Source organism: Podarcis vaucheri (assembly GCF_965113315.1).
Source record: "Podarcis vaucheri genome assembly, chromosome: 13".
In the NCBI taxonomy this organism is placed as follows: Eukaryota; Metazoa; Chordata; class Lepidosauria; order Squamata; family Lacertidae; genus Podarcis; species Podarcis vaucheri.
The window spans coordinates 7,624,628-7,650,687 of record NC_138751.1 but is presented as its reverse complement, the minus strand read 5'-3'; the positions used below and the strand labels follow the sequence as shown (position 1 = coordinate 7,650,687).

Below are 26,060 nucleotides of genomic sequence, written 5' to 3'. Positions count from 1 at the left end.
ACGTGAAGGTAAGAATAAACGTCCACAGGCAAACCTGTGGCACTCTGAGGGTTTATTGGGACTTAGCTGCTGAGGGCAAAAGGACACAGAGACACTCCCGCGTTTCACAGACGAGAACAAAAATAGGCGAGCGAGTCTCTCAGTTCCTGCGTCAGCCGTCCCGGCAGAGTCCCCAAAGACTTCCTCGCGAATGGGTCTGGCCAAGTAGCAAACAATAAATTAGAGGTCACCAAAGAGTCTGTTACAGAAGGAGCAGGCGAGGGGGAGAAGCCGGCCTCCCCACTGCCCCTGGACAGCGTCCGCATCACTGATCCTTCGCTTCTGTGTCAGGATCCATCTCCGTCAGGACACATAAGGCTACGAGCTGGATGAGCCGCGTCATGGAGGCTGCGGAGGGAGGAAAGGGACACGTCAGATGGAGGCCAGAGAGAGCCAGGGAGCATTTGTGGGGTGGCTGTGCTTTCTCCACGGTCGGAGGCATAAATGCTTCAAAATACCAGTTGCAGGAAAACACAGGAGGGGGAAAAGGGGCTCTTGCACTCAGATCCGGCTTGCAGGCTTCTCGTTTGGACATCTGGTTGGCCCCATCCTGAGAACAGGATGCTGGACTACAGGGGCCACTGGCCTGATCCTGCAAGCTCTACGTCAGTGAGTGAGGCAACAGTTGGGCCCTAGAAAGGTTGGCAACCCCTGCAGTCCAAGCCTCAAGCAGCAGGTGGTTTTGAGGGTTATTGTTAGAATAATAATAATAATAATAAAATTCCCCTCCAACTCTGCCTGTGCATTACAGTCCAATTATGCAACATGGATCCTGCATTTTTAATACAGTCGTACCTTGGTTGCCAAACGCCTTGGTACTCGGACGTTTTGGCTCCTGAACACCATAAACCCAGAAGTGAGTGTTCCGGTTTGCAAACGTTTTTTGGAAGCCCCTGCAGCCAATCGGAAGCAGAGTCTTTGTTTTCGAACCATTCCGGGAATCAAACCGACTCCCAGAACGGATTAAGTTCGACAACCAAGGTACCACTGTAAATATTTCAGGGAGAACCAGCCCAGTTTAAGATGACTATCGTATCCCCTCTTACTCATCTCCAGACTCCCTTTGACATTTCCTCATAGGGACTTCAGAGAGTTTGGGTATGTTTAGCCTAGAGAAGACAGTTGATTTTAGAGACAACACGGTAGCTCTCTTCAAAGACCTGAAAGGGGTGTTGGAGAGGCGGAGCACATTTGTTTGCTGTTATCAACATCGTGGGGGGAAGTACAAAGCTCCCTCCGCTATCGGGACCCAACACTAATTTCTGTTCTGCAGTTTAAGCGTAGTTGCAGTTTAAGCGTAGTTGTTGTTTAAGCGTAGTAGCAGTGGGGCAGGGAGAGCTAAGCCATCAGTGAAATAGAGGAGGGTGTTTCCCCCTCTGACTCACCCACGGCCCGGCGCAAGAAGTGGGGCCTCTTCTGCTCAGGCACCCTCACAACCAGGTAGTAGACGGGCAGTCCGGAAGCTGCTATGGCAATGCCAATGGCAGAGTTTATGGGGTCGCTGTAGAGGGGGACGGCTACCAGGAAGACCGTGCAGAGGCAGAAGATGATGGGGAAGACAATGCTGAGCTGGTGGGGGAAGAGAAAGGGGCGTCACTTGGCATCTCAAACGACCTCCCCGCCTTCACCTCAGGCTCACCTCCGAAGAACTGAGGGGGAACAAGCTCAGTTCAACGGGTACAGCAGTCTCTTTCCAATAAGCAAGCAGCTGGGTGAGATCATAAGGAATGAAGGGGGCGGCCATGAACTTTCTTCGCCTCCAGCCGACTAGTCCTCGGGGGTATACTGCACCTGAACATGGAAGCTCTGCTTAGCTACCAGCACAGCAACCACACCGGGAATGCAACAATCCCCTTTCCGGAGCCATCTCAAGCTCACGGTCCTTGCCACATGCTTTTAGAGTGGCTGGGGCAACCCAGTCAGATGGGTGGTGTACAAATAATAAAATTATGACCACTATTATACAGAGCGAGAGAACTTACTTTCCATCAACTTTTCTCAGCCTTACACTACTACTCTTTTTCTTGGAGTCTGGGGCCATTGATTTCCAGCACGGAGCTCACTGCTCTGCCTATTAAAGCCATTCTGGCCCACCCCCTCCTGGCAGGAATCTCGGCCACAGCGACTACCTGCCCACAGCCATGATGCATTGCAAAGGATGCTGGGCTACGGGCAGAATGTATATGCTCTGCGAGAGAGGCAGTTCGGTTTTAGGAAGGCTCAGTTTTAGAAAGAACCACTGGCTGAATTATTACGGACCACTTCCTGCTGGCTGGGACCATTGCAAAGGATACTGGACGAGGTGGACTTTGGGATAAATGCAGCAAAGCACTTTGCACCATTCACAGGAAAGGGTGCGTGATCAGCACTGCAGAACACCTAAATGAGCATTCGAGGGGAAGCATGCATCGTGCCTTGTCAATTTAAGCACAAAATAGCAGGCTGTGGGATCCTTTCTTTCTTTTCAAAGACGAGTTTTGAGGGTTTCCCCTGCCCTACCTTGAGGGGACGTTCCCTCGACGGCTCCTTCCAGCGTAGGTACAGCTGCCCCGCGATCGACAGACCCACAAAAAACCAGTAGCTAAAGCTGTAGTAATTGATGAGCTTGAAGATGTCCTCTACGCAGAGGTAGACCAGCGCCATGGCTCCCTGTGATGATTGGGGGGGGGGGGAATAGATGGTAAGTGGGATAAGCTCTGCTAGGAAGTCAGTGTGTGGTGTCCAAACTTTTTTCAAAGAGGGCCAGATTTGATTAAGTGAAGGGCTGTTGTTGACCTTTTTTTAGGATTGAAGTTGTTGAGGTTCTTTTAGGATTTTACCCCAAGAAATAAACTGCCACAGGGGCCGGATTAAACTGACCAGTGGGCCAGATTAAGCCCCCGGAATGGACTTTGGACATGCCTGGTTAGAGCATCAGACCAGGACATGGAGAACCAGGCTTCAAATCCTCACTCGACCATGAAGCTCCACCTTGGGCTGGCCCCTGCCTCTCTCAGCCTAGCCTAGCTCTCAGGAATGTTGTGGGGATTAAACAAGGAGGGGAAGAACCATGTTGAGCTCCTTGGGGGAAAAGGTGAGGCACAGAAATGCAATGAGCAACACAGCGTCCACCGTCTAACCAAACACATAGGCACATCTCTCCCTGAAGACTGTGACTCCGTGAACTCAGCCCTTCCAAAAAGGGCCACCCACATTCTCCCCACAAGATCTCCCAGGAGTGCAGGTCTGTGCTATTCTGGGTGCTGACTCATGGCGCTTGATCCCCCGTCTTCCTGGAGCCGAGGGCAGCTGTCTTGCTGGTTTCTAGGACAGCCTCGCATCCAAGACCCAGCCCTGTTCGCCTCACAGATGGAGCGATATCTAGGCTGCTGTGGTCTGCGGAGAAAGGCCGCTCCGCACGAACTCAGAGCAGGGCTTTTGGTGCGGCTGCCCCTCTTCCGTGGAAAAGCATTCCTGTCGAGATAAGACAGGTGCCCACAGCCTGCAGTTTCGGGAAATTTCTTCACTTAAGCTTTCCCAGCAGTAAGAATAGATCACTGCCATGGGACGTCTGGTTAATATTGTATTACGTTTGCCTTTCAGTTGTTTTAACCATTTTTATTATATCTTGCACATCGCCTTGGAAGGGAGTTATTACAGTGGAACCTCGGTTTTTGAACGTAATCCATTCCGGATGTCCGTCCGACTTCCAAAACGTTCGAAAACCAAGGATCAAAGGGCTGGCTGCAAAGTCAATAGAAAAAAATGAAAAACGCGCCTCAGGTGCCTTTTGACTTCCGAGGCGCGTTCGAAAACAGAAGCATTCACTTCCGGGTTTTCGGTGTTTGGCCCTCAAAAGGTTGCCCAGAAGGCAATGCGGCCCTCAGGATGAAAATGGTTCCTTTTCTATCCCTGCTGCAGATACTGTGGGATGGGATTCTGAATAAATAGGCATACGGTTCCTCTCTGTGTGTGTGTGTGTGTGTGTGTGTGTGTGTGTGTGTGTGTGTTCATTCACAGGGGTTTTTTAATTGAAATGCAGCAGTCCAATAAATGAGCTTGCATTCCAAAATATTTGATCAGTAACAAATTCAGTTTTCCCCATCCCATCTAAGCCGATTAAGAGATCAGGGCGGCAGTCTTTAGCCAGTGAACCTGGGGAGGTCTGTCGTCTCCCACTGCACAAGGCTGCCAGGACCTACAAAAAGCCCTTTTTTGCTTTTTGCTTTTTGTTTTGTTGGAAGACTGGCTTCCCTTCCTCCCCTGCCATGCAGGCGAGGGTGTTCTCCCCGGCTACCCAGGACTTACGTTAAAAAGCAGTGCTGGCACAGGCGTGAACCGCTCAACGTGGATCATGCAGATGGCATCAGGCAAGTGCCCCTCGCGGGAACCAACGAAAAACAACCTGGCAAGAGCGAGGGAGCGTAAGGAAGCTGCTGGCTGAGGCAGAGCAGAATTGTCCTAGCTGGTGACCAAGACCCACAGAGGGGCAGGGCAAGGGGTCAGGCTGCCTTCCCCCCCCCCCCAGGGGCCTGGCACAGTTCCCAGAATCCACTGTGTCAATTCAAAAGAACAAGAGAACGGACACTCCATTCAGACAAGGGAACCGGCCTTTCCCAAAGCACTTCCACAGCCCAGACTCCTGCAGTCCCTCTTCCTCTGCTTAACTTTACTGGTGGGGTTTTCTCTGAGAGACAGATGTATATTTGGCACTCAGCGAGGTTTACCATACCCGCAGGGTGGCACAACGCCTCCTCCAGTGAAGTAAAATTAGGGCAGATTCAGATCATTTTGCCACCAACAGTGGGTGGAGAACAGCCGTCATATGGCTAGCATCCACACTGACAGCCTTACCCCTAGTTTCCTGGGATCCCAGGTGAGTTTCTGAGGGTCAATCCAGGCATTTATTTTTTCTCATACGTGAGAAGCTTTACCACATGGGGGAAGACTTCCGTGCAAGACAGAATTTTGCACAAAAGTGGAAAGTTACCTAGTTTCTAAACTAGGCCTCTCTGGCATGCTGACCTTTCCCCCCTCCCAAATGTGGTTGACGGTTCCTCTGGTGAAAATGAGTAGGTGTTAATCCATTCATGGAAGAGCTCCAAAATTACATTTTGAATGACTCCCAGGGCTGGGAGTGGACTGGCGTGGACCAATCTGAACGTTTTCCATGGTTTATTTCTGAAGATCATGGGCACAAGTAAAAGTTGGCATAATTTGATATAGAAGGAAATCTCCGTTATGAACTTTCTTGACCCTGGTACAACTCCTTATCATGAACATGTCATGTAAGGCTTCCTGACCTTCTTAATACTTTAGGTAAAGACTAGCACAGTAATCTGGTGTTACCAGCAAAATTTAATTTACACCTCCTGTAAAAAGAGATAAACTCGGGGAACTCAGGAAACAAACAAGATAACCAGTCTTCTAATTTCTAACTAGGATTATGTTCTTTCAAGTCCCAATTATGCAGGGTAAACAAAATAGGGAAATAGGCAGGAAACTGTAGGAAGAGACAACAGAATAGGAATGTAGGTAATTAACAAATCACTCGTCCCAAAGACCCTGTCCCCTCAATGTTGAGAATGCATTGGCTCAAAACAGCACTTACACCCTAAGATTTTCAATGGTTAATGAGATATTAAAAGCACCAACATCGGCCCCTTTTGATTCTACACAGTCAAAGACCAGCCTGACACTAGGAGTCATGATAGGACAGGTATACATTTTCCCTCACCTTTCTTGTTTTGTTTTTTATTCTAGGTTCTGTGGCAAAATTGTCACACTCACGTTCTTTAGGCTTTGGGGAATAGTTTGGGATTCTCTTACTCTACAAGTTGCTGCCCACTTATATTGCAACTCTGCTGCCTGAAGCAACATTTATACACTCCTGTCTCTCATGTAATAAACCATGGGTAGGCAAACTAAGGCCCGGGGGCCGGATCCGGCCCAATCGCCTTCTAAATCTGGCCCACGGACGGTCCAGGAATCTGCGTGTTTTCACATGAGCGGAATGTGTCCTCTTATTTAAAATGCACCTCTAGGTTATTTGTGAGGCCTGTCTGGTGTTTTTACATGAGTAGAATGTGTGCTTTTATTTAAAATGCATCTCTGGGTTATTTGTGGGGCATAGGAATTTGTTCATTATTATTTTTTCCAAAATATAGTCCGGCCCCCCCACAAGCTCTGAGGGACAGTGGACTGGCTCCCTGCTGAAAAAGCTTGCTGACCCCTGTAATAAAGCAACCTTTCTTTACTGTTCTTGCACGAGAACTTCTCATGGGCAAACACATATTCGTAGCAAACACACATGTGAACTCTAGCGGAAGGTCCAAAACCTCTCGGAAGTGTGTGTAGGAATGCACACAAGTGCCGGGCAGGCATGTGGGTTCAGACACACATCTTTATAATGGGAGATGCATGCAGGTTACCTGGAAGCCGCTAAAATGGAAGCGTTCAGGCCCCCAAAGCAGGACAGGGCAACAGCCAGCGGGATTGTCCAGTTCATAACTCCAAATACTTGATCGGCAAAGGTCTGGAAGGAAGAGGACATGAGAAGAAAATGAGTTGGTGAATGCCTTGCAGGGGGTTTCTAGTACAGTGGTGCCTCGCAAGACGAAATTAATTCGTTCCGCAAGTTTTTTCTTCTTGCGAGTTTTTCGTCTTGCGAAGCACGGTTTCCCATAGGAATGCATTGAAAATCAATCAATGCGTTCCTATGGAGACCGTCCGGGGACAGAGGGGAAGCGCCACGCGCCTTCCCTTCTGTCCCCGGACCTGTTTAAAGCAAGGGGCGGGGCAGCGGGGAGAATCGCTTCTCCCCGTTGGCGCCTCTTGGTTCAAAAGCGGTCCGGGGAGAGAGGGGAAGGCGCGTGCCCCCTCTTTTGAAGCAAGGGGCGGAGGGGAGAGCCTTCCCCTCTGTCCCCAGAGATTGCGGGGCTGGCAACGGGGAGAAGCGATCTTCTCCCCGCCGCCCCTTGCTTCAAAAGAGGTCCGGGGACAGCGGGGAAGACGCGCTGCGCTTCCCCGCTATCCACGGAGCTTGCGGGGCAAGCTTCGTTTTGCGAAGCAAGCCCATAGGGAAATGCGTCTTGCGAAGCGGCTAAGAAAACGAAAAACTCCTTCGTCTAGCGAGTTTTTCGTCTTCCGAGGCGTTCATCTTGCGGGGTACCACTGTATAAACTTCATTCCCAACTCAACAAGAGACTACTTGCGCCTGTCCTCCAAGAGGCTGAGGTGGGAAGAATGCAACTCATTGCGAATCATTGCAACAAAATTGTTCATGAATTGCCCCTCTGTTACTTCACACTGTACTAATGTCCCTTTGAAGTTGTTCTTTTGAGTAAATGATCAACGCTAATGGCCCTCCATGGACCAGCCAACTGGATTCCAAAGTGACTTGTCGTTTGGGGGCGGGAGGAAGAGGGAACGGGATCTACTCACCACGGCCACAGCGTCGCTTGTTAATATCTCTGTCTTGCTCAGCACTGTGTAATACGCCACATTGGTCATGATGTAGATCACTGTGACGATGGGCATTGAGATGCCTATGGAAAGGGGAAGGTTCCTGTGGAATGGCAGTGAGGAAAAACAGTGTTAACTCCCTTCCACCACCCACTTCGTACTTCCCTTGGCACTACTCCTGCAACCCGGTCATGCCCAGGGTTAGCAGAATACACATTACCACCCAGAGGCCCTAGAAAGCTGCTTTGCAAAGCCCAGTTCCCAGAATCCCCTGCTCCCCAAGACCCAGTTCCCAGAATCCCCTACTCCCCAAGGCTCAGCTCCCAGAATCCCCTGCTCCCTAAGTAGCCTAAGAAACTCTGTGTCACCCTTCGCTTCCTTTATTTTCATTTGCCTGCTGTACTAAAGAATATTGAGAAAAATATTACCAGGCGGCGGAGCAGGGTGTTAAATGAAAAAATGCTCCAGCTAAGCAGAAAATACAGTGCTTGACTCTGCAGACTCGCTTTGCTGTGATGAAAATTGCAAGACTGCCACCTCCTCCCTCTTAAGCCAAGCTATTATTTGATTCAATCAAATCAACATTTCTGCAGAGATCCCTTTAAACAATTATTTAGCCGAAAGTGGATTTTTAGATTACAGCTTGCTCTGCAAAACCCAATACATTTTATGCTAGGCTTCACACAGCGTCTCCCTTCACTGCCAAGCCCACGGCAGGACCCAGGAAGCAAGCTGAACCTCTCTCAGCCGTCCCCGGACTGTGATGCAATGCCCAGCTGTGGCAACTAGATGGCAGAACTCCTCCACAAGAGCCCATCGCAGACAAAGCCCCTTAAAATGAGGAAAGGAAATTCAGCTACTTATAGAATGGAAGGGATCACTGGGGTTCTGCCACCACAACTCCATCACACACACCCATATTTTCTTTTCTCATTTTTTGAGACTGTATGATGTGCTTTCAAGTACGCAAGAGGGAGAGCTCTCACTCAGCTGTTTTAAAAACAACTCTCCAGGCAAAGTATGGAGAAGACCCTTATCCATTTCTCTGCAACAGAAAGCCCAACACTTCTTCGCAGGAGAAGCAGGGAGGGAGGGCGGTACTTAAGGCTAGTCAGTTTCAATTCCTTTAGAAGCAGAGCACAGATTTTAAGGAGGGAACAGTGTTGCTTGTCCCTAGGGATGTCACAGGCGCTGTCCAATAGGTCCCTGCAGCCTCATCCCACACAAAATGCCAAAACACATCGGTCTCGCTAGCTGAGGACGAAAGCCACGCTTTTCTCTGCATATGCTGACCTTTCAGGGTTCTTGATTTCCTCAGTGACAAAATTGAGGGTGTCCCATCCCGAGTAGGAGAAGAGTGCAGAGTACAGGGCAAGCGCAATGTCCCCCGTGTGCCAGGAGGATCCTTCAAAAGGGTCTGCAAAGTTCTGCGAATGTCCTACATGGAAAGATAACCACACTTGGGTCAATCAGTCAACTTCTAGTTGCAATGAAAAAACATCCTGCCTCAGGAAAATTGGAATGGGTACAAAAGTCCCATCTGTGGTGCTGACACACTGTTCCCTAGCGCAAGCCATCGCTAGATGCTCACAGCTGTCAGGCGAAAATTGTTCAGGTGCAAACGAAAGCCCACAAACCACAATATGTGGGAAAGTGGGCTGTGGGTCTGTCTGGGTTTGGGCTTTGGGTTCAAGTCTCGCCTCAGATGTGGGTTCAGTGAGTTGCCTGGAGTGGACCACTAACTCTCAGCTTTCGCACTGCGGAACGGGCACAGAGGCCTACACCGAAAGGCAGTGAGGTCGAAACACAGTAAAGGTCAAGAAGGCTCCAATGAGTCTAGGCCTATGTGCATCAAAAGTGCCATGTCCGTCCGTTCTAAACCTTAATGTGAAGGGAGGGCAAGAGGGGAGAGACCAGGGGTAGAGATGGGAGTACCTTGCCCAATGCGGACCACGCCGGCGATGATCACAGCAATGAGAGCCAGCACCTTGGCGTAGGTGGACAAATCCTGCACCCGCGTGCCCCATTTCACATAGGCGCAGTTGACAAAAGTGAGGAGGCCTGGAAGAGAAAACAAGCCAGAGGTCATCCCATGGCAAGGGACCCTTGGATTACACCAGCCCCCTCCACCCTAGACCATCCACATACACAGCAAAGTCCCATTGAATCCTTTCCCTCTCTAAATTCAAATGTATATCCAATACGGAAATATAAATGCATGCCTAAGCGGCTGATTCCTAAAAGGGAAAAAGAGAAAGAAAGAGAGGAGAAGGAGAGGAAGAAATGGACGCAGCTGCCCTGTAATTTTTCTGCTGGACTCCATTTTATTTTCTTAGTGCAGAGGTGGGAAAATATTGGGGTGGGCAGCCCAAGGGACACATTCCCCTGTAGAGAACCTCCTGGGGGCCACCTCCCTGTCGTGGGCGGGGCCAGTGGCAAAAGTGGGTGGAGCAACAGGTGCAACTCTTCTAAAGTATGAATCAGAGTTTTTTACCTCTCTCTACCCAGGCAAACATGAGGCAACATCGCAGATCGAGGCCAAGATCCAGCCAGGCAAAAGCCCTCAAGGATAAGAGAGAGCAGGGAAGAGTTCTGAGAACTGGACAGAGAGACCTGGAGGATCACGCTTCGCCTGGAGGGACTGAGGTCCTCGGTTGCTCCAAACGAGGAGCAAATAAAACAAAAGGTACAGAAGTCTAGTGCCGTTGGACCAAACCTTCCAAGGCGTCCTCAGGCAAATGGGGTGGCTGCACCCCTGGAGTGACCTGGTGAAGGAGGAGACTCCCTGACCCCTTAACTGCCCCACTTTTGAGAGCCAGTGTGGTGTAGTGGTTAAGAGCGGTAGTCTCGTAATCTGGGGAACCGGGTTCGCGTCTCCGCTCCTCCACATGCAGCTGCTGGGTGACCTTGGGCCAGTCACACTTCTCTGAAGTCTCTCAGCCCCACTCACCTCACAGAGTGTTTGTTGTGGGGGAGGAAGGGAGAGGAGAATGTTAGCCGCTTTGAGACTCCTTAGGGTAGTGATAAAGCGGGATATCAAATCCAAACTCTTCTTCTTTTGTGGGTCTCTTGGGCGTGAGTTGCTATTAACAGAAGCCTCTCTGCAAGGGTGTGTGTTGTCTGTCTTGTGATGCACAAGGCCGTGGCTGGCATGTGTACTCCTGGAGGAATTGCAAGGAGGCACTGCAGCCCTGGGTCCAAAGGTTAGCCATCTCTAGTCTAGGACCAGGCACAAAGGAGGACACACACACACACCCCACACCACTATGACCCTCCGATCTCCATTTCCCGTTGTCATGGGATGATGCTCTCACATGCACCCCTTCTACTAGATGTGAGAAAGAGTGTGTATTCACAAGATATCACTGGGAGACAAAATCTGAATCCTGACTCTCTGTGATTTTAAAGGGTGGGGAGGTGTTTCCCTGGAGCCCGCTACTTGCTTGGCTTCTGTTTATTCCCATGGAAAATGAATGCAGCTGCTGAGCTCAGTCCAATCCTCATAGCCCTGGCCTGCCAGTCCTACTTCCTTCCTGGGTTGTGATGCAAGACCGAGCGAAAAAGAGAGCGAAAGTAAGCGTTGGGAAATGGCTTGTCAGCAAACGAGTCTAGCAAGGATGCTAGCCTCGGCCCAAAAGGAACGCATTGCCCCAGCTAAAAGGCGACCTTCATTCCCCTCGTTTCCTGCGTGTGTGAGACCTGATAGATACATGGCGCCCAAGAGTTGGAGCAAAAGATGGAAAGGGGGTGGGACACAGGGCACAGAGTCTATCACCTATTCCTAGTCCTAAGAAGGAGTGGGGTTTGCCTAGGTCTCAGGTTCCATCCCTGATGGCATTTCCAGGCAGAACTGAGAGAATGCGCCTTTGCCCTGTGATAGGAATTTTGAGGTCTTAGATATATGTTAAATGTTCATAAGTGTACCAACCAAGCACGTACATAGATCAGCACAGGAAGACCGACCTGAAACCATTTTGATTCCCAAACTGAGCAAATGTTTTCTCTGCAAGGCCAAAGGAAAATGGAAAAGCCTCCCCATTGTCTTTTCCTTCACAAATCCTGTCTTAAGGGTACATTTAAGGTATGAATAGGGTGTGAGCCTGTGAACTGGCTCAGGAACTAAGTATTTATCATTACAAAAGACTGGCCAGGCTCCCCAGGGTATCCAATCAAGCAAGCAGGGTATCCAATCAAGGAACCTGCCAGACAGGAGATAAACAATGACAGGAGAAAAACAACATTCAAATTTCTATTTTAGACCGCCTTTTCTGGGATGTAGGCATGATGTATCTGTGGAGTGGTCTCGAGCTACACCCCTTCTGCAATGGATGTACGATGTATGGAGGGCTGGTCTTGAGCTCCAGGGCAGGGAATTAAAAATGTCTATATAAGGGCTATATGGTTGGATAGTGTTCGCGAAGCTACCAGCATGAGTTTGACCAAACTACGGGAGGCAGTGGAAGACAGGAGTGCCTGGTGTGCTCTGGTCCATGGGGTCACGAAGAGTCGGACACCACTAAACAACAACAACAACATATAAGGGCAGGCACACCTTGGTTCTGGGTCCTCCTCCATCCTCCTGCGTGTGAGGGGAGCACCCTGTTGCAACAGATCAATAAAGATCAGGCTTACTAGCTGCTTTGCTTCTCAATATTCTCTGGTTGGCCTCTGTTATTCTCTCCTACCAATAGGGAACCTACGTAAGGACTCTATATGGGCTCTTGGATACCCCATAAGGGAAAAAGGGCAGATTTTGTTTACAACAGCCCGAAACCTCGCAAAGTCACTGGCCGTCAGTGTTCATAGAATCATAGAATCATAGAGTTGGAAGAGACCACAAGGGCCATCGAGTCCAACCCCCTGCCAAGCAGGAAACACCATCAGAGCACTCCTGAAATATGGTTGTCAAGCCTCTGCTTAAAGACCTCCAAAGTAGGAGACTCCACCACACTCCTTGGCAGCAAATTCCACTGTCGAACAGCTCTTACTGTCAGGAAGTTCTTCCTAATGTTTAGGTGGAATCTTCTTTCTTGTAGTTTGGCTCCATTGCTCCGTGTCCGCTTCTCTGGAGCAGCATAAAACAACCTTTCTCCCTCCTCTATGTGACATCCTTTTATATATTTAAACATGGCTATCATATTACCCCTTAACCTCCTCTTCTCCAGGCTAAACATGCCCAGCTCCCTTAGCCGTTCCTCATAAGGCATCGTTTCCAGACCTTTGACCATTTTGGTTGCCCTCCTCTGGACACGTTCCAGTTTGCCAGTGTCCTTCTTGAACTGTGGTGCCCAGAACTGGACACAGTACTCCAGGTGAGGTCCGACCAGAGCAGAATACAGTGGCACTATTACTTCCCTTGATCTAGATGCTATACTCCTATTGATGCAGCCCAGAATTGCATTGGCTTTTTTAGCTGCTGCGTCACACTGTTGGTTCATGTCAAGTTTGTGGTCAACCAAGACTCCTAGATCCTTTTCACATGTACTGCTCTCAAGCCAGGTGTCACCCATCTTGTATTTGTGCCTCTCATATTTTTTTTTGCCCAAGTGCAATACTTTACATTTCTCCCTGTTAAAATTCATCTTGTTTGTTTTTGCCCAGTTCTCTAATCTGTCAAGGTCGTTTTGAAGTGTGATCCTGTCCTCTGGCGTGGTAGCCACCCCTCCCAGTTTGGTGTCATCTGCAAATTTGATCAGGATGCAATGAGTCAGGCAGATCCCAGCAGCCTGATTTGGTATAAGGCAGCTCCTGGTCTTTTTATGTCTGAAGGCAGGTGTTTCGGCTGTGGGGACGGACCTTTTCCACCTTCCCTTCTGGCTTCTAGACACAGACATGCACCCACCATGAAACCTTGAGGAGGATGCAAAGCAGGGCTGGTGGTTCTGCAGGCTGAGAAGCTTGGGGGACCCCCTCCGCATCCTAGCCCCTCATAAAAAAGGTAACATTCACAAAACCAAACAACATGGGCAAACAGAACAAGGATTGTGGCTAATGCACAAAGGATCATCCAGAGTTTGAATTAAGAGGGAGGGAGATGGGACGTCCTCGAGAGGAGGTGGAGAAGTTGGTTGTTTATCCCTTTCCGGCTCCTGGCACTCTGATCACCTTTATCTTTATGTTTATTCCAGGAACAAGTTGTTATGACTCAAGGGGCTGTGTGGGACTCAGCTTTCTACCAGACGCCCAAACCCGGCAGGAGGGTGATGTGAGACATGGGGCAGGGGGGCTCAGAGAAGGTTCCCCCACACACACACTTTGTACCTTTTCCCCTTGGCTCCAGGGTGTGGATGGAGCTTTCCTATTGGCAGGAGTGGGGGGAACTGGGGACACCTTGCAAACAACGGCTCTGCTTCTTTATAAACAAGGCCATAAATTCCTCTCTCTTATCAGGCGGGTGACATGCTCTGAACAGAGAAAACCACACATACCGTGAGCTGAACTCACTTGCACATGGCTCCAGCAATTCCCCAAGCATGAAGCAGCCCAGTTTCCCCAGTTCAGGGGAGAGGGGGACCAAGGCCATCTCAAATCCACCTTTTCTGTCCCAGCCTAGTTTCCAAATAATCTCATCTGAGGCTAGATGTGACCCAGCCTAAAATGGAAGCATTGTGTGTGAGCAAGCCCCTTGGGCTCCACACATCTGGGGCAGAAGGGGACAGAACTACCCTTCCTAATATTCTTCCAACCCATTAAGAAAAGGAAGTCTAATGGTTCACCCCACTTCCACCTAGAAATACACTTGCAGGAGTGCTGGCTGCTACTTCTTGCAGCTGGCTGCCTGACAGCAAGGGTGCCACAGAGCATGAACAGAGGGCACTTTCCTCATCAAAGAGAGGCAGCTTTCCTCTTCAAAACAGACCTGAGTCTCAGCATTAGGAGCCTGGCCTTAAGGATGGCATTCTGGACAAGCCAGTAGGAATCTCACACCAGGAGACAATCATACATCACATCCACACAGTACATTTAATGATCATGTTTCACCCACCCACACAAAGGATCCTGGGAACAGTAGTTTGCAATGGGCACCGGGAACTGCAGCTCTGTGAGGGCTAAACTGCAGTTCCCAGGATTCTATGATGTGGGTGTGAGCTCCTGTCACATCTAGGGCAAGGCAGCTGTTAAGAAGAGGGCATCCTTGGGCAAGGACCACATCCTCGAGAGATCTCACTATAGAAACTCAGAGCACTGCCTTAAGAAAGGTTCTCTTTCTATCTCTGATTTTCAGCTTCAACATCATTAACTACTGATACGGAACGGGGGGGGGCGTAACACTACAAACCCCTAAATTTGAGATACCCTCCATACCTTTTCTAGGGTTTTGCAGTCGTTTTGTAAGGTTGTGTCAGGCAAATCCCACGTTTTGCAGGGCTCCCCAAACTGAGTAATTGGTACATCAAACCAGGGTTTGTAGTTAACACACAGAAATGTGATGTTGTCCCGATTCATAACATAACCTGTGCCAATGTTTCATGGTCGTTTTGTTGGGTTTTGTAGTGCGAACCCCATGGTTTGTAGTGCCCCCCTCAAACTAAGTAATTGATACTCAAACCAGGGGTATCCCCCATAAACTCCAACATTGTCCCATTCACTTGCCCTATAAGAGGTTTGGGGGGGAATCCCAAATTTAGGGGTTTGTGGTTAATGAATCTTTCAGCTTCTACGTCTGTGAAATGGGGATTACTACACTGGCCTAACTTACAGACCTGTTGCTACAGAGTTAGCGTTTGTAAAGCACTGAGCACCTGGGCAGCAGTGGGGGGTGGCACATAATCCTCTGTTCTAACCTTCTCCCGGCACCCTTTGCTCGAAGACACACTGGGCTTATGGGGTGCTCTCGGCTAGCTTCCCATCACCGCCGGCATTCATGCCTGACCTCGTGCCTCCCTCAGCCGTCACATTCCTGTGTGTTGCAACGGGAGCGGTTTCGGGGAGCCTGACATTGCGTTTCTCGCCAGCTGGATCTGGACAACAGCTGCCGACTCAGCACACTGCCCGTCTCCCAGCTGAAGTCACTCATTTCCTGAGAGAGACCCAGAATTACCCGCAGGGTTAGGAGGAACGGAGAGCCGAGAGGCCCCGGAGGCACTAAATCGTGCCAGGTTTAGACACCACTGATGGATCACCAGACCATGAGTCAGAAAGGCTTGATGTGAAAGCGGTGTCACTCTGAGCATGTGCAGAGTGTCTGTCCCTCCCCACCGATCAAATACACGCACCTGACTCAGTCCAAGGCAACAGGTGGCAAAACCCAGTCCCAAACAGCCTCAAGCAGGCACGGACTTGCCCAGATGCAAACAGTTTAGCTTTTAACCAACTCATCTTCCACCAAGCAGAGACTCAGGACCCCCTTCATTCTTGCTGGAGACCACCCTAGAGCTCCAGCGGAGGAGAATGAGGCTGGGTGGGCTTCAGGGTTCCTTCCAACTCTACACTTCTATGATTCTATCTCTCCATCTTGGAGGTACAAGGTTAACTTCTAGCAAACAGGCAGCTGATAAAGGCTGTGGAGCCCTGGCGAGGCAGTAATTATACTTTTCTCTTTTATGTCTAACTAGAGGAGTGAGATGTATTGTGGGCAAGGGGAGCTAGAAGCCGGGCCTTATCTGAGATAACAGCCATATCTATTGGTTATACCCAGTAAGCCCTCCCCCCCCCCCTCAAATTCTGCTCCCCTGCCCTGCCGCCCCTTCCAAAGCAGAGAGGGGAGTGGTACTCCCATAGCTAAAGGCATGTTGTGGGTGTCAGAATTCCTGGGTCCATCCCACGCCCAGTTCCAGAAGCTCAAGGTGGAGCTTTGGCAAAGCACAAAGTCTGAAGCTTCCCTCATGCCGGAGATTCAAAACCATTGCCAAGGAAGGAAAGAGTTTCCCAGAACTGGGAAGGAAAGGTCGCAGCAGAGAAAGATAAAGGAACAATGGGAGATTAGATAAGTGGGGGGAAAGGGCTATCTTTCAGCCCACCTGAGGCTGAATCAGCTCAGGCACTGCCAGAGCTTTTTAACTTTTCTTTTCAAACAGCAACTCATGGCCCCCCCCCCCAACAAACTTCACACAGCCTCGCTGGGTCCCCCCAAATACTCTCCCCACAGTTCCCGCTGGCAGTCTCACTCACAGATGCAGACGGCAGCCAAGAGTCGGCCTGCCAGGTAAGGCGCCTCGCAGGACGGGAACACGGGTTGCACCAGGTAGTTGGCGAATGTGATGGCAATGACGGCCTGGCTGGTGGGCTCAATGATGAGGAGAGAAGTCCACAGGCGGATGAAGGCCAGCAGCTGCCCAAAGGCCTCCAAGATGTAGGCGTAGCTGGCCCCCGATTTTTTGATGGTGGTGCCCAGTTCTGCATAACACAGGGCCCCAAAGACAGAGAACAGCCCTCCCACGGCCCAGACCACAAGGGAGAGGCCGTACGAGTCACTGTACATCAGCACGCCCTTGGGCGAGACGAAGATGCCCGAGCCGATCATGTTGCCCACGATCAAGCAGACCCCGTTGAGCAGGGAGATTTCCTTCTTCAGCTTCATGGAGTCGTCGGGAGACGTGGCGGAGGAGTCCTCGAGGGGCTGGCGGGAGGAGGTCCCGTTGGGTACTGAGTTGGCCGGCAGCTCATCCTGAGGAGTCGCCTCATAGCGGGTGGTCTTGGCCATAGCTTGGCAAGAAGAGGAACGGTTCTGTTATAATTATTATTATTATTAATCACCTGCCCTACAACCATAAGGCTTCCCAGGGCAGGTTGCATCATTGAAATGTAACATTAAAAACCATTTGAGACGATTTACAATCATACAGATAAAAATATACACCTCAAGTGTCAAAAGCCAGGGTAAGGAGGGGTGTCTTCAGCCTTCAGCATCCTCCAGGAGCTGTATAATGAAGGTGCCAGAAACATGTCTGTGGGGAAGAAGACCCACGCCTTAGGGGTTTACCAGAGATCATGTCCTTTCCTGGCCTGCTACTCCACCTACACCCCAGCCTCAGAGGGGGGAGGAACTACCAAGAGGACCCTTTCTGCCCATCTTAGCATCTAAGAGGGTCAGGATGTAAGCAATCTTTCAGGTGTTTTGGGACCTGAGGCATTTGAGCTCTAGGGCATCTTGTACTCTTGCACCTGGTACATTTCGAAACCAAGAAGATGGGTTTGTCTCTTGCACATTAAAGGCAGCGGTTCCCAAACTCCTTAACAACTTGAAGAACACTCTCCCGTTTCTGCTGTACTCATGGCACATTTTGCTAATATAAAGCAGTAGCTCTAGGAGGTACAACACCCAAAAAGATGGCGTTCTCTTCCAGGAGGCGCAGGTTGCGACAGGGCACTGGGAGAAAAGAGGTTGGGGGTGTAAGTTGGCATGCACAGGCAGGAAGGAAACCGGACAAGAGTGCCTCTACTTTCCCAGGGGGCGGGGAGCATGCTATCCCAGGAGACAAACAAGTGCTAGAAGCAGGCACCCTCTGCCTCCCAAATACTGGGACCCAGGGCCTGGTTCTTACCTCTTATTTGCCTGGAGAACTGCAAAGAATGAGCACTAGAACCTCGATCCTCATTTCTGGAAGGCGAGTTTGGGGCACTGAGGTTACCTAGGCACTATCTCTTAAATCTGAACAGCCCAAACAGGTAATGGTTGGGTAATCTTAAGAGGCTGGGAGCTAGTCACTGTAGATTTCCTCTTCTGCCCAGGGAGAGGTTTCTGGGGGGTGGAGAATGCAGGGGGCTGGGAACCAGGAAAAGAGAGGGTGGGTTTCAGCTTTGAGAGAGCAGTTCTGGGGTTGGATTCCCACCCACCTCCCACACAATATTATTAGGGGACAGAAAGGGGTATATAGATGGGGATGATGGGAAAGAGAAACTGACTGATACTCACAGTCCACAGCGCAGTTCCTCCTCCTGCTCTGTCGTCTTATCCCCACACCAGCTTAAGAATAAAGAGACAGAAGCTGCCAGAACAGCACTTTTAACATGAGGAACTAACCAGGGTTGCCGGGGGCGGGGTGAGGGGGGTAAAGGAGGGTGAGCCATTGACCGAGTCCAAGGTCCGTCTGGTGCCAGGTGGGGGCAGGAGGAGTGCTATGGGAGATAAGAGGACTGGCAGTGCCTCTGGGGCACCCCATGGCTGAGCCATCCAAGAAGTGGCTTCCTGCAGGAACGTCTCGTGCATGTGCACCCTCGCAAACGGCGCTATCAGTTTCCCGCAGCAGCCCCCTCATGCATCCTGTGAGACGTCAAGCCTCTCAAGTCACACAGAGCGCCTCTTCAGAGACAAAGAGACCTGTGGGAATCGGCAGCTTGTTCAAAATGAAAAAGTTATCAGCCCTGAAGGCAACCAAGCCTGTCAGATTGGTTCAAGATGAAAATCTCGCCACCATTCTTGCATTGCAGGGGGTTGGACTAGATGACCCTCAAGGGTCCCTTCCAACTATGCAGTTCTATGATCCACAGACTTAACCTTCGCTTCTGATAGTAGTAGTTGGGAGTTGGAGCAGGGGAGTTGTTGTTTTCACAACTTGACAAGTGAATGGCAAGTGGGAATCCCAAACTTCAAATGTTATATTTTCCCAGACTGTATAAATCACACGCGATGGCAACTTTCCAAGCCACATCTAAATCTTCTTCAGACAGAAAAAGTCCTGTGCGACTCTTGACAATTGCTACACAACACACACCCTGCATCTTGGCTACTTGCAAGTCGTTTTCTGGATAAAATGAGCCACACATTATTCCACGTTTGCAAATCATATAACGGCTTTGAATCAGGCTGCAACTCTATGCACACCTACCTGGGAATAAGCTTAATCGAATTCAATGGGACACGAACAGGATTACACTGCAAGAGCGCAATCCTTTGTACACTTCCCTGGGAGCAAGCCCCGTTCAATAAAGAGCGTGGGACTGAGGACCTAGCAAGTATACACAGGATCACGCTGTAAGAGAATTAGGACAAGAGCAGCAGGGGAGGGGTTCACCCTGTTAAATTAACACCCCGACCCCACCCCTGTGGCTACATTTAGGGCTGCCATCTTTTTCACTGGCTGTGCTCCTGCGCCTTTTATTTCAGTTGTATCACAGGCAGAAACACGCATTGATTTGGCTTCACTGAAATGCAAGGGGGTTTGGGCTCCAGTTATCATGCATGAGGAGTCCACTTGCATGAACCATACATGCACGCCTGTTCAATATATATCAGATCACAATGCGACTCCTCTTCCTGTTTATGCCATTTCCAAGGGCGACGGCTTCCTTAGCAACCAAAGGCCAAGATGGCGACGGAAAAGCCTTGCCCATTTCAAAGATGGCCAAAGAGCCCCTTTCCGCCCTTAAGAAAAATGGCAGTCAGGGCACACCAGAAATAAACAAACAAACAAACAAACAAGCACGCCGCCTTTCCTGAGGCTATGGGTTGTGTTAGAGACAGAGGTGTTAGTTCTGAAAGGGAAATGCATTTTTCACGTGAAAAGGCGACGCAGAGCATGTTCCCTAACCCAATACGGTGAGTGGGGATATAGCTTCCGGTTTAAATCACAAAATGGCGCCGCTCTTCTTTTGCCGGTACTCACATCCGGGTCTCCGTACCAAAATGGCTGCTCTCACTAATGAAAAGCTCTCCTTTCGGCAACTAGGAATATTGATCAGCTCACGATCCCAAGGCCCTGGAGCGGGGCCTGTGGGAATGTGCAGCTATATCCGACTGGGTTTACGGAGCCTTCGGGCGTTTTCTACTCTTTCCTACGGTTTTTTCTTAGAACTATGAAACGATCCGTACAAGATGGCGCCCTCCTGGCCTTTTTTTGTTAACGTCTCGCAAGGCTTCCGGATGACGCGACCTTTCCGGCCGCAAGTGGGTGGTTTCCGCTGACGAATTATCCCAAAATGGCGGCGCTCGTTTAAAAATGGCGGCTCCCAGTGGAGGTGTGTGTTATTTTCCGTACAACCTCTGCGAACGGAAGCGCATGGTCCCTTTCTCCGATGTTTAGTGTCAAAATGGCAGCTTGCGTGGCTCGGAGGCTGGGTACGGAAATCTTACCGGTGGGAGAGCTAGGGAAGGGAGCGGGGCTATGGATTTTGCATGGCTGTCCAGAAGCAGGATGCTCTATGCTTTTCTGGGAGTCAGTCCCACCGAACCCGATGGGGAGTCCTTACCGAGTATACATGCATGGGAGGATTGCGGGTTAAAAGAAAGGTCTTCCCCAAGTGGATGGTGAAACATGCACAGTTGCCCCTCTAGCAACTTTTGAAAAAGGGGGGGCGCACGACTTTTAAATGGCTTTATATACTGTATATATAAAGATTTCTAAATGGCCTTTGCTTAGTTTATTTTAGCTTGTGCGTTGCGATGAAAATAGAATATGACTTTTTACATTTTAAGCGCGATCTGTTGCCAGAGCCCATAATTGTTATAACTGATTTATGCTCTGGCTATAGCATTATTCTATTGTGCTGTTGTGCCTATGAAATGCCCATTGCTAGAACGTGCAAGTGGGGAGACGGCTCGAATCCTGCTTGCAGATTTCCCACAGTCATCTAGTCAGCCACTGTGAATACAGGATGGCTAGATGGCTAGATTGGCCTGATCCTGTCGCCTTCACTTATGTTCCTGTAAGTCAGGAGAGGGAGAGGCGATTTGACCCTCCAGATGTAGGACTTCCAACTGCCATCAGCCTGGGCCAGCACAGCCTGATGGGAAATGTAGTCGAAAACTGCTGGAGGGCACAGGTTTGGTGAATGCTGAACTATAGGTTTCCCCCACTCCTGCCATAATGTGGGGGTGGGGGGGCTAATTCAAATGAGTACCTGCTTCTCTTTACCACACAGCACATCATCCTTTCAAAGTTCTCGGGTCAGGTTTTGCCTCTGCCCATGAACTTGGTGGTAGCCTTGGGGCAGTGGAGCATTTGCAATAAGAATAAGAATAATACGATACAATACGATAATCTTTATTGTCATTGTCCCATACAGAACAATGAAATTGAAACTAATACTAATACTATACTAATAATAGTATAGACCTGCCTAACAGAGTTGTTGTAACAATTACCAGAAGACTGCTTAGAAAGCTTTGTGTCCCCTAAAGTATATTTATCTATATGCAGTGGTTTCAAGAGTAGAAGGCACCGTGAGTCTAACTGAATCCTGAATTTCTCTTTCCCCTTCTAACCCTGCAGGACCTCGGCTGGCAAAAATTGCTTCGAAGTCTCGGACCTTCCATTGCAGTACTGTGGATCAGTCTGGTGGGGCCTGGAGAGTGAAGTGAGTGCCAGAGATAGAGGGGGGCATCTTCAGAGCTAGAGAGGGATCCTTCATCTTACTTACTCTATTATTATTATTATTATTATTATTATTATTATTATTATTATTATTATTACTACTACTACTACTTTTCTGGCAGCACTGCAAATGACTTTGCCCTCTGTATACTTCCTTCCAGGCACGGTTTCCCTATAAACCCTTCACATTACGGACCCTTAACAGACCTTCCCGACTGGTCGTTTGCTGGTAAGAAAAATGGGTGTTTGTATTATTTGTTTCACTGTATTTAAGTTACAGACTTGCAAAATAAAAATAATGTTGCCTTTACATAATATCGGACCATTGATCCAACTAAGTCAGTATTTATAATCTCATCTTCCACTCCAACTCACAGCTCGGTTAATCAGCTATCTGCCAATCTCCCATTCCCACCACCCTTCTGAGTAATACCCCTCCCCACCCTCTCACTATATAGAAGGACCTGGCAACTTCTGTTTCAGTGTATCTGAAGAAGTGTGCATGCACACGAAAGCTCATACCAAGAACTAACTAAGTTGGTCTTTAAGGTGCTACTGGAAGGAATTTTTTTATTTTGACTCGGTTAATCTGTAAGAGAAGCAATGTACTTCGCTAAGCGCACTAACTTCTAGTGTTAAAATTTGGCCCATAATCACCATTCCTCCCTCCACCTCTTTCCCCCTTTTCTTCCTAATGTAACACTACTGTCTCACAGCAAATGAAACTGATCTGTAGAAAACACAGCTTGAAAAAAGAGACATTGCACATACTTGGGTAAACTAAGAAATCTTTAATAAAAAAATATTTTTTAAAACAAAAATGGCCCATAAAACTTGTTACTATCTGCCATGATCTGAGGGCGCAGTAAAAGGGTGTGACTGTAGCATCCTTTGCCAAGCAGGTACCTTCCAGAGGTTGTTGGACTACAATTCCTATCAGCCCCTTACTGGGAGTGATGGGAGTTATAGTCCAACCTTTGGAGAGCACCAGCCTGGGAAGGCTGGAAGAGAGCATGCATCTGTGTTGAAGTAACCTTAACAACCTGGCGTGAGGTGCTGTTGAGGTTACTTTCTTGTACTTTTGAGCATACAGGGAAGGAGCAAGTATCTGTATCCTTTTTCTACACCAGTGTGGTGTAGTGGTTAAGAGTGGTAGATTCGTAATCTGGGGAACTGGGTTCGCGTCTCCGCTCCTCCACCTGCAGCTGCTGGGTGACCTTGGGCCAGTCACACTTCTCTGAAGTCTCTCAGCCCCACTCACCTCACAGAGTGTTTGTTGTGGGGGAGGAAGGGAAAGGAGAATGTTAGCCGCTTTGAGACTCCTTTGGGTAGTGATAAAGCGGAATATCAAATCCAAACTCTTTTTCTTTTTTTGTTTCTTCTCTACCCCAGATGGGCGGCCAGCCCCACCAATGAAAAATCATCTCCATCGGAAGGAAAGGAACGAAAAATTGGCTGTAAGTGGGAGCCAGAGCACCTAAGAGTCTTAGGAGTCCTGGTTTGAGGGGAATTTTGGAATTCCGTTAAGGAAGAGTGTGGGGCTTCCCGGATTGGCAGAACGCCGAAAAACCTCACAGGTGTAATAACAGATGGAAATGAGCCAATCTGGAGCTATTACTATTCTGTTGCCCTATAGGAAAAGGATACAGTGGGTTCTGAGGCAGGGAATTTTCTCTCTAGAGGTCTGTTGTTGTTGTTTATTTTTATTTATTTATTTATTTATACATACATACATACATACATACATACCCCGCCCATCTGGCTGAGTTTCCCCAGCCACTCTGGGTGGCTTCCAACAGAATATTAAAATACAATAGTCTGTTAAACCTTAAAAGCTTCCCTAAACAGGGCTGCCTTCAGATGTCTTCTAAAAGTCTGGTAGTTGTTTTTCTCTTTGACATCTGGTGGGAGGGCGTTCCACAGGGAAGGGGCCACTACCGAGAAGGCCCTCTGCCTGGTTCCCTATAACTTGGCTTCTCGCAGCGAGGAAACCATCAGAAGGCCCTCGAGCTGGACCTTAGTGTCCGGGCAGAACAATAGGGGTGGAGATGCTCCTTCAGGTATACTGGGTCAAAGCCGTTTAGGGCTTTAAAAGTCAACACCAACACTTTGAATTGTTCTCGAAAGCGTACTGGGAGCCAGTGTAGATCTTTCAAGACCGGTGTTATTGGTCTCGGCGGCCGCTCCCAGTCGCTAGTCTAGCTGCCGCATTCTGGATTATTTGTAGTTTCCGGGTCACCTTCAAAGGTAGCCCCACGTAGAGCGCAGGGCAGTAGTCCAAGCGGGAGATAACTACAGCATGCACCACCCTGGCGAGACAGTCCACGGGCAGATAGGGTCTCAGACTGCGTACCAAATGGAGCTGATAAATAGCTGCCCTGGACACAGAATTGACCTGCACCTCCATGGACAGCTGTGAGTCCAGAATGACTCTCAGGCTGCACACCTTCAGGGGCACAGTTACCCCGTTCAGGACCAGGGAGTCCTCCACACCTGCCCGCCTCCTGTCCCCCAAAAACAGTACTTCTGTTTTGTCAGGATTCAACCTCAATCTAAATGGCAGACTCAGTCCTGGATCCCATGAATTAAGTCTGCATATGCTCAGAGGCAGGTTGCCTATGAGCATATGCAGAGTGCCGACTGCTGAGCAACTTCAGCCAGCTCTTTCACCTCTTGAAACTGGGATAAGGATGGAAGAGAAGCATGAGCCTTGGTGCGTTTCCATTAAAGCTATGAACGTAAACCAGTTTGAATCCCATCGCTACCCACGAAGATTTGGAATTTTAGCTTTGTGCCTTCCGGAATACTGCTGAACAGTTCTCAAGATTTCTTGAGAAAGGACAGTGCAGTTTGAAACCCGTTTTAAAATTCACGGCATAACGTAATGTACCCTCAGCAACAGATTATGTACTTATTTTATTTATTTATTTGATCCAGCATATGAATCACTTCCCCCCTAAAACACCTTGAAGTGATTTCGCAGTTTAAAAAAGCATCAGCGCTAAAAGCAGTTCCATATGTAAAAGCGATTTTTAAGATTCCATATGTTAAAAAGTGTTTCCATGTATACAAACGAAACAACGCTATTTAAAAGCAATTTCATGTGTAGAAACCATTCCAGATCCAATATGAATATAGACTGCAATAAAGAGAATCACTTAAAACTCAAGCAAAGCTACAGTTCTCAGAGGGAACTCTGGGAATGATAGTTCTCTGAGGGAAATAGTGGTTTCCTAACAACACTCAGAACCCTTTATTTTATTTCCTAAAATTTATATACTGCTTGATTGTGTGTGTGTGTGTGTTATTTAAAAAAAACTATGGTTCTCAGGAATCAGGCAGAAGCTGTGACAATATAAAGTGGTATGATACAGCTTTGAACGTCAAATGCAGATGGGGCCAACAGAGACTGCGCCTGTCCAATGGCCGCTGAGGATTTCCTCAGGCGCTGAGCTCACTCTGCTCTTCACCTTGCCTCCTCAGCGTCGGGTAGCCATGATCTCCGCAGAAATGGATCACGGGATGGAGAAGTGGCAAGCTAAGCAGAATGAACAAAAGCAACAGGCAGAGGAAAAGCGACGCAACAGACTTCAACCTAAAGGAAGCTCCCAAGAGCAAGACCCCAAATAAATACTTTCCTCCCTACGTACACACCCCTCCAATTTGGTGCTTGATTTGTGGTTGTTTTTTTAAAATGTTCTCTTTTTTAATACCAAGGAAGAAGGAACAGTGGCGTTGCTGCGGGGGGGCGGGCGGTGCGCCCTGGGTTCCATATCTGCGGGGGTGACAAGAAGTCACCTCGCGGCGGCGTGAGCAGCCATCGCACTGCCACATGTGAAGGATCCTCCATTCGCTGCTGCAGCCGCAAGCAGAGGATCCCGACACCGTTGGCAAACTGCTAAATACAACGCATGTGCGGCATCACACGCATGCGCTGCACGTAGCGATGCTGCACATGCGCTGTATAGCGGTTTGCCACCGGCGCAACTCCAGCACCATGCGGATGGTGCCGGGATCCCTCCGTCGCCGTTGCCGCCACAAATGGAGGATCCTGGCACTGTCCGTAAAGTGCTGGAGCGGCGCTGGCAGCAAACGGCTATACAGTGGTACCTCAGGTTAAAGACACTTCAGGTTATAGACTCCACTAACCCAGAAATAGTACCTCGGGTTAAGATCATTGCTTCAGGATGAGAACAGAAATTGCGTGGCGGCGGGAGGCCCCATTAGCTAAAGTGGTACCTCAGGTTAAGAACAGTTTCAGGTTAAGAACGGACCTCCAGAACAAATTAAGTTCTTAACCCGAGGTACCACTGTACAGCGCATGTG

At 49.2% G+C, this 26,060-nt stretch overlaps 2 protein-coding genes across 5 annotated transcripts; one reads left to right on the top strand and one right to left on the bottom strand.

The window, feature by feature from the left end:
* Nucleotides 1-9: 9 nt before the first annotated feature.
* On the bottom strand, nucleotides 10-18,687 carry SLC7A7 (solute carrier family 7 member 7). 3 transcript variants are annotated; one of them, XM_082194589.1, is made up of 11 exons: nucleotides 18,338-18,686; nucleotides 17,967-18,187; nucleotides 16,594-17,127; nucleotides 9,418-9,543; nucleotides 8,776-8,920; nucleotides 7,462-7,585; nucleotides 6,450-6,553; nucleotides 4,327-4,423; nucleotides 2,539-2,688; nucleotides 1,425-1,608; nucleotides 10-387 (listed from the first exon to the last, which is right to left on the bottom strand). In XM_082194589.1, exons 3-11 carry the CDS (start codon nucleotides 17,123-17,125, stop codon nucleotides 305-307), a joined length of 1,545 nt encoding a protein of 514 aa, XP_082050715.1. In that variant the 5' UTR covers nucleotides 17,126-17,127; nucleotides 17,967-18,187; nucleotides 18,338-18,686; the 3' UTR covers nucleotides 10-304. The 3 variants fall into 3 exon arrangements, with proteins under 3 accessions (XP_082050715.1, XP_082050714.1, XP_082050713.1); XM_082194588.1 differs by lacking the exon at nucleotides 17,967-18,187 and having other exon boundaries at nucleotides 16,594-17,149; nucleotides 18,338-18,687; XM_082194587.1 differs by lacking the exon at nucleotides 17,967-18,187 and having other exon boundaries at nucleotides 18,338-18,680.
* A 1,646-nt stretch (nucleotides 18,688-20,333) lies between these two features.
* Nucleotides 20,334-25,383, top strand: MRPL52 (mitochondrial ribosomal protein L52). 2 transcript variants are annotated; one of them, XM_082194599.1, is made up of 5 exons: nucleotides 20,334-20,479; nucleotides 21,633-21,717; nucleotides 21,896-21,963; nucleotides 23,127-23,191; nucleotides 25,218-25,383. In XM_082194599.1, exons 1-5 carry the CDS (start codon nucleotides 20,437-20,439, stop codon nucleotides 25,362-25,364), a joined length of 408 nt encoding a protein of 135 aa, XP_082050725.1. In that variant the 5' UTR covers nucleotides 20,334-20,436; the 3' UTR covers nucleotides 25,365-25,383. The 2 variants fall into 2 exon arrangements, with proteins under 2 accessions (XP_082050725.1, XP_082050726.1); XM_082194600.1 differs by having other exon boundaries at nucleotides 20,346-20,379.
* Nucleotides 25,384-26,060: the final 677 nt, after the last annotated feature.

Bases quoted from the DNA above. Each gene is read 5' to 3' on its own strand.
- MRPL52 (XM_082194599.1), top strand. From the start codon at position 20,437: ATGTTTAGTGTCAAAATGGCAGCTTGCGTGGCTCGGAGGCTGG. The intron at 20,480-21,632 runs GTACGGAAATCT...CTAACCCTGCAG, and splicing joins TTGCGTGGCTCGGAGGCTGG to GACCTCGGCTGGCAAAAATT. The intron at 23,192-25,217 runs GTAAGTGGGAGC...TTGCCTCCTCAG, and splicing joins AAAGGAACGAAAAATTGGCT to CGTCGGGTAGCCATGATCTC.
- SLC7A7 (XM_082194588.1), bottom strand. From the start codon at position 17,125: ATGGCCAAGACCACCCGCTATGAGGCGACTCCTCAGGATGAGCTGCCG. The intron at 4,424-6,449 runs GTAACCTGCATG...CGCTCTTGCCAG, and splicing joins TCCATTTTAGCGGCTTCCAG to GTTGTTTTTCGTTGGTTCCC. The intron at 1,609-2,538 runs GTAGGGCAGGGG...TTCCCCCACCAG, and splicing joins CGAGGGAACGTCCCCTCAAG to CTCAGCATTGTCTTCCCCAT.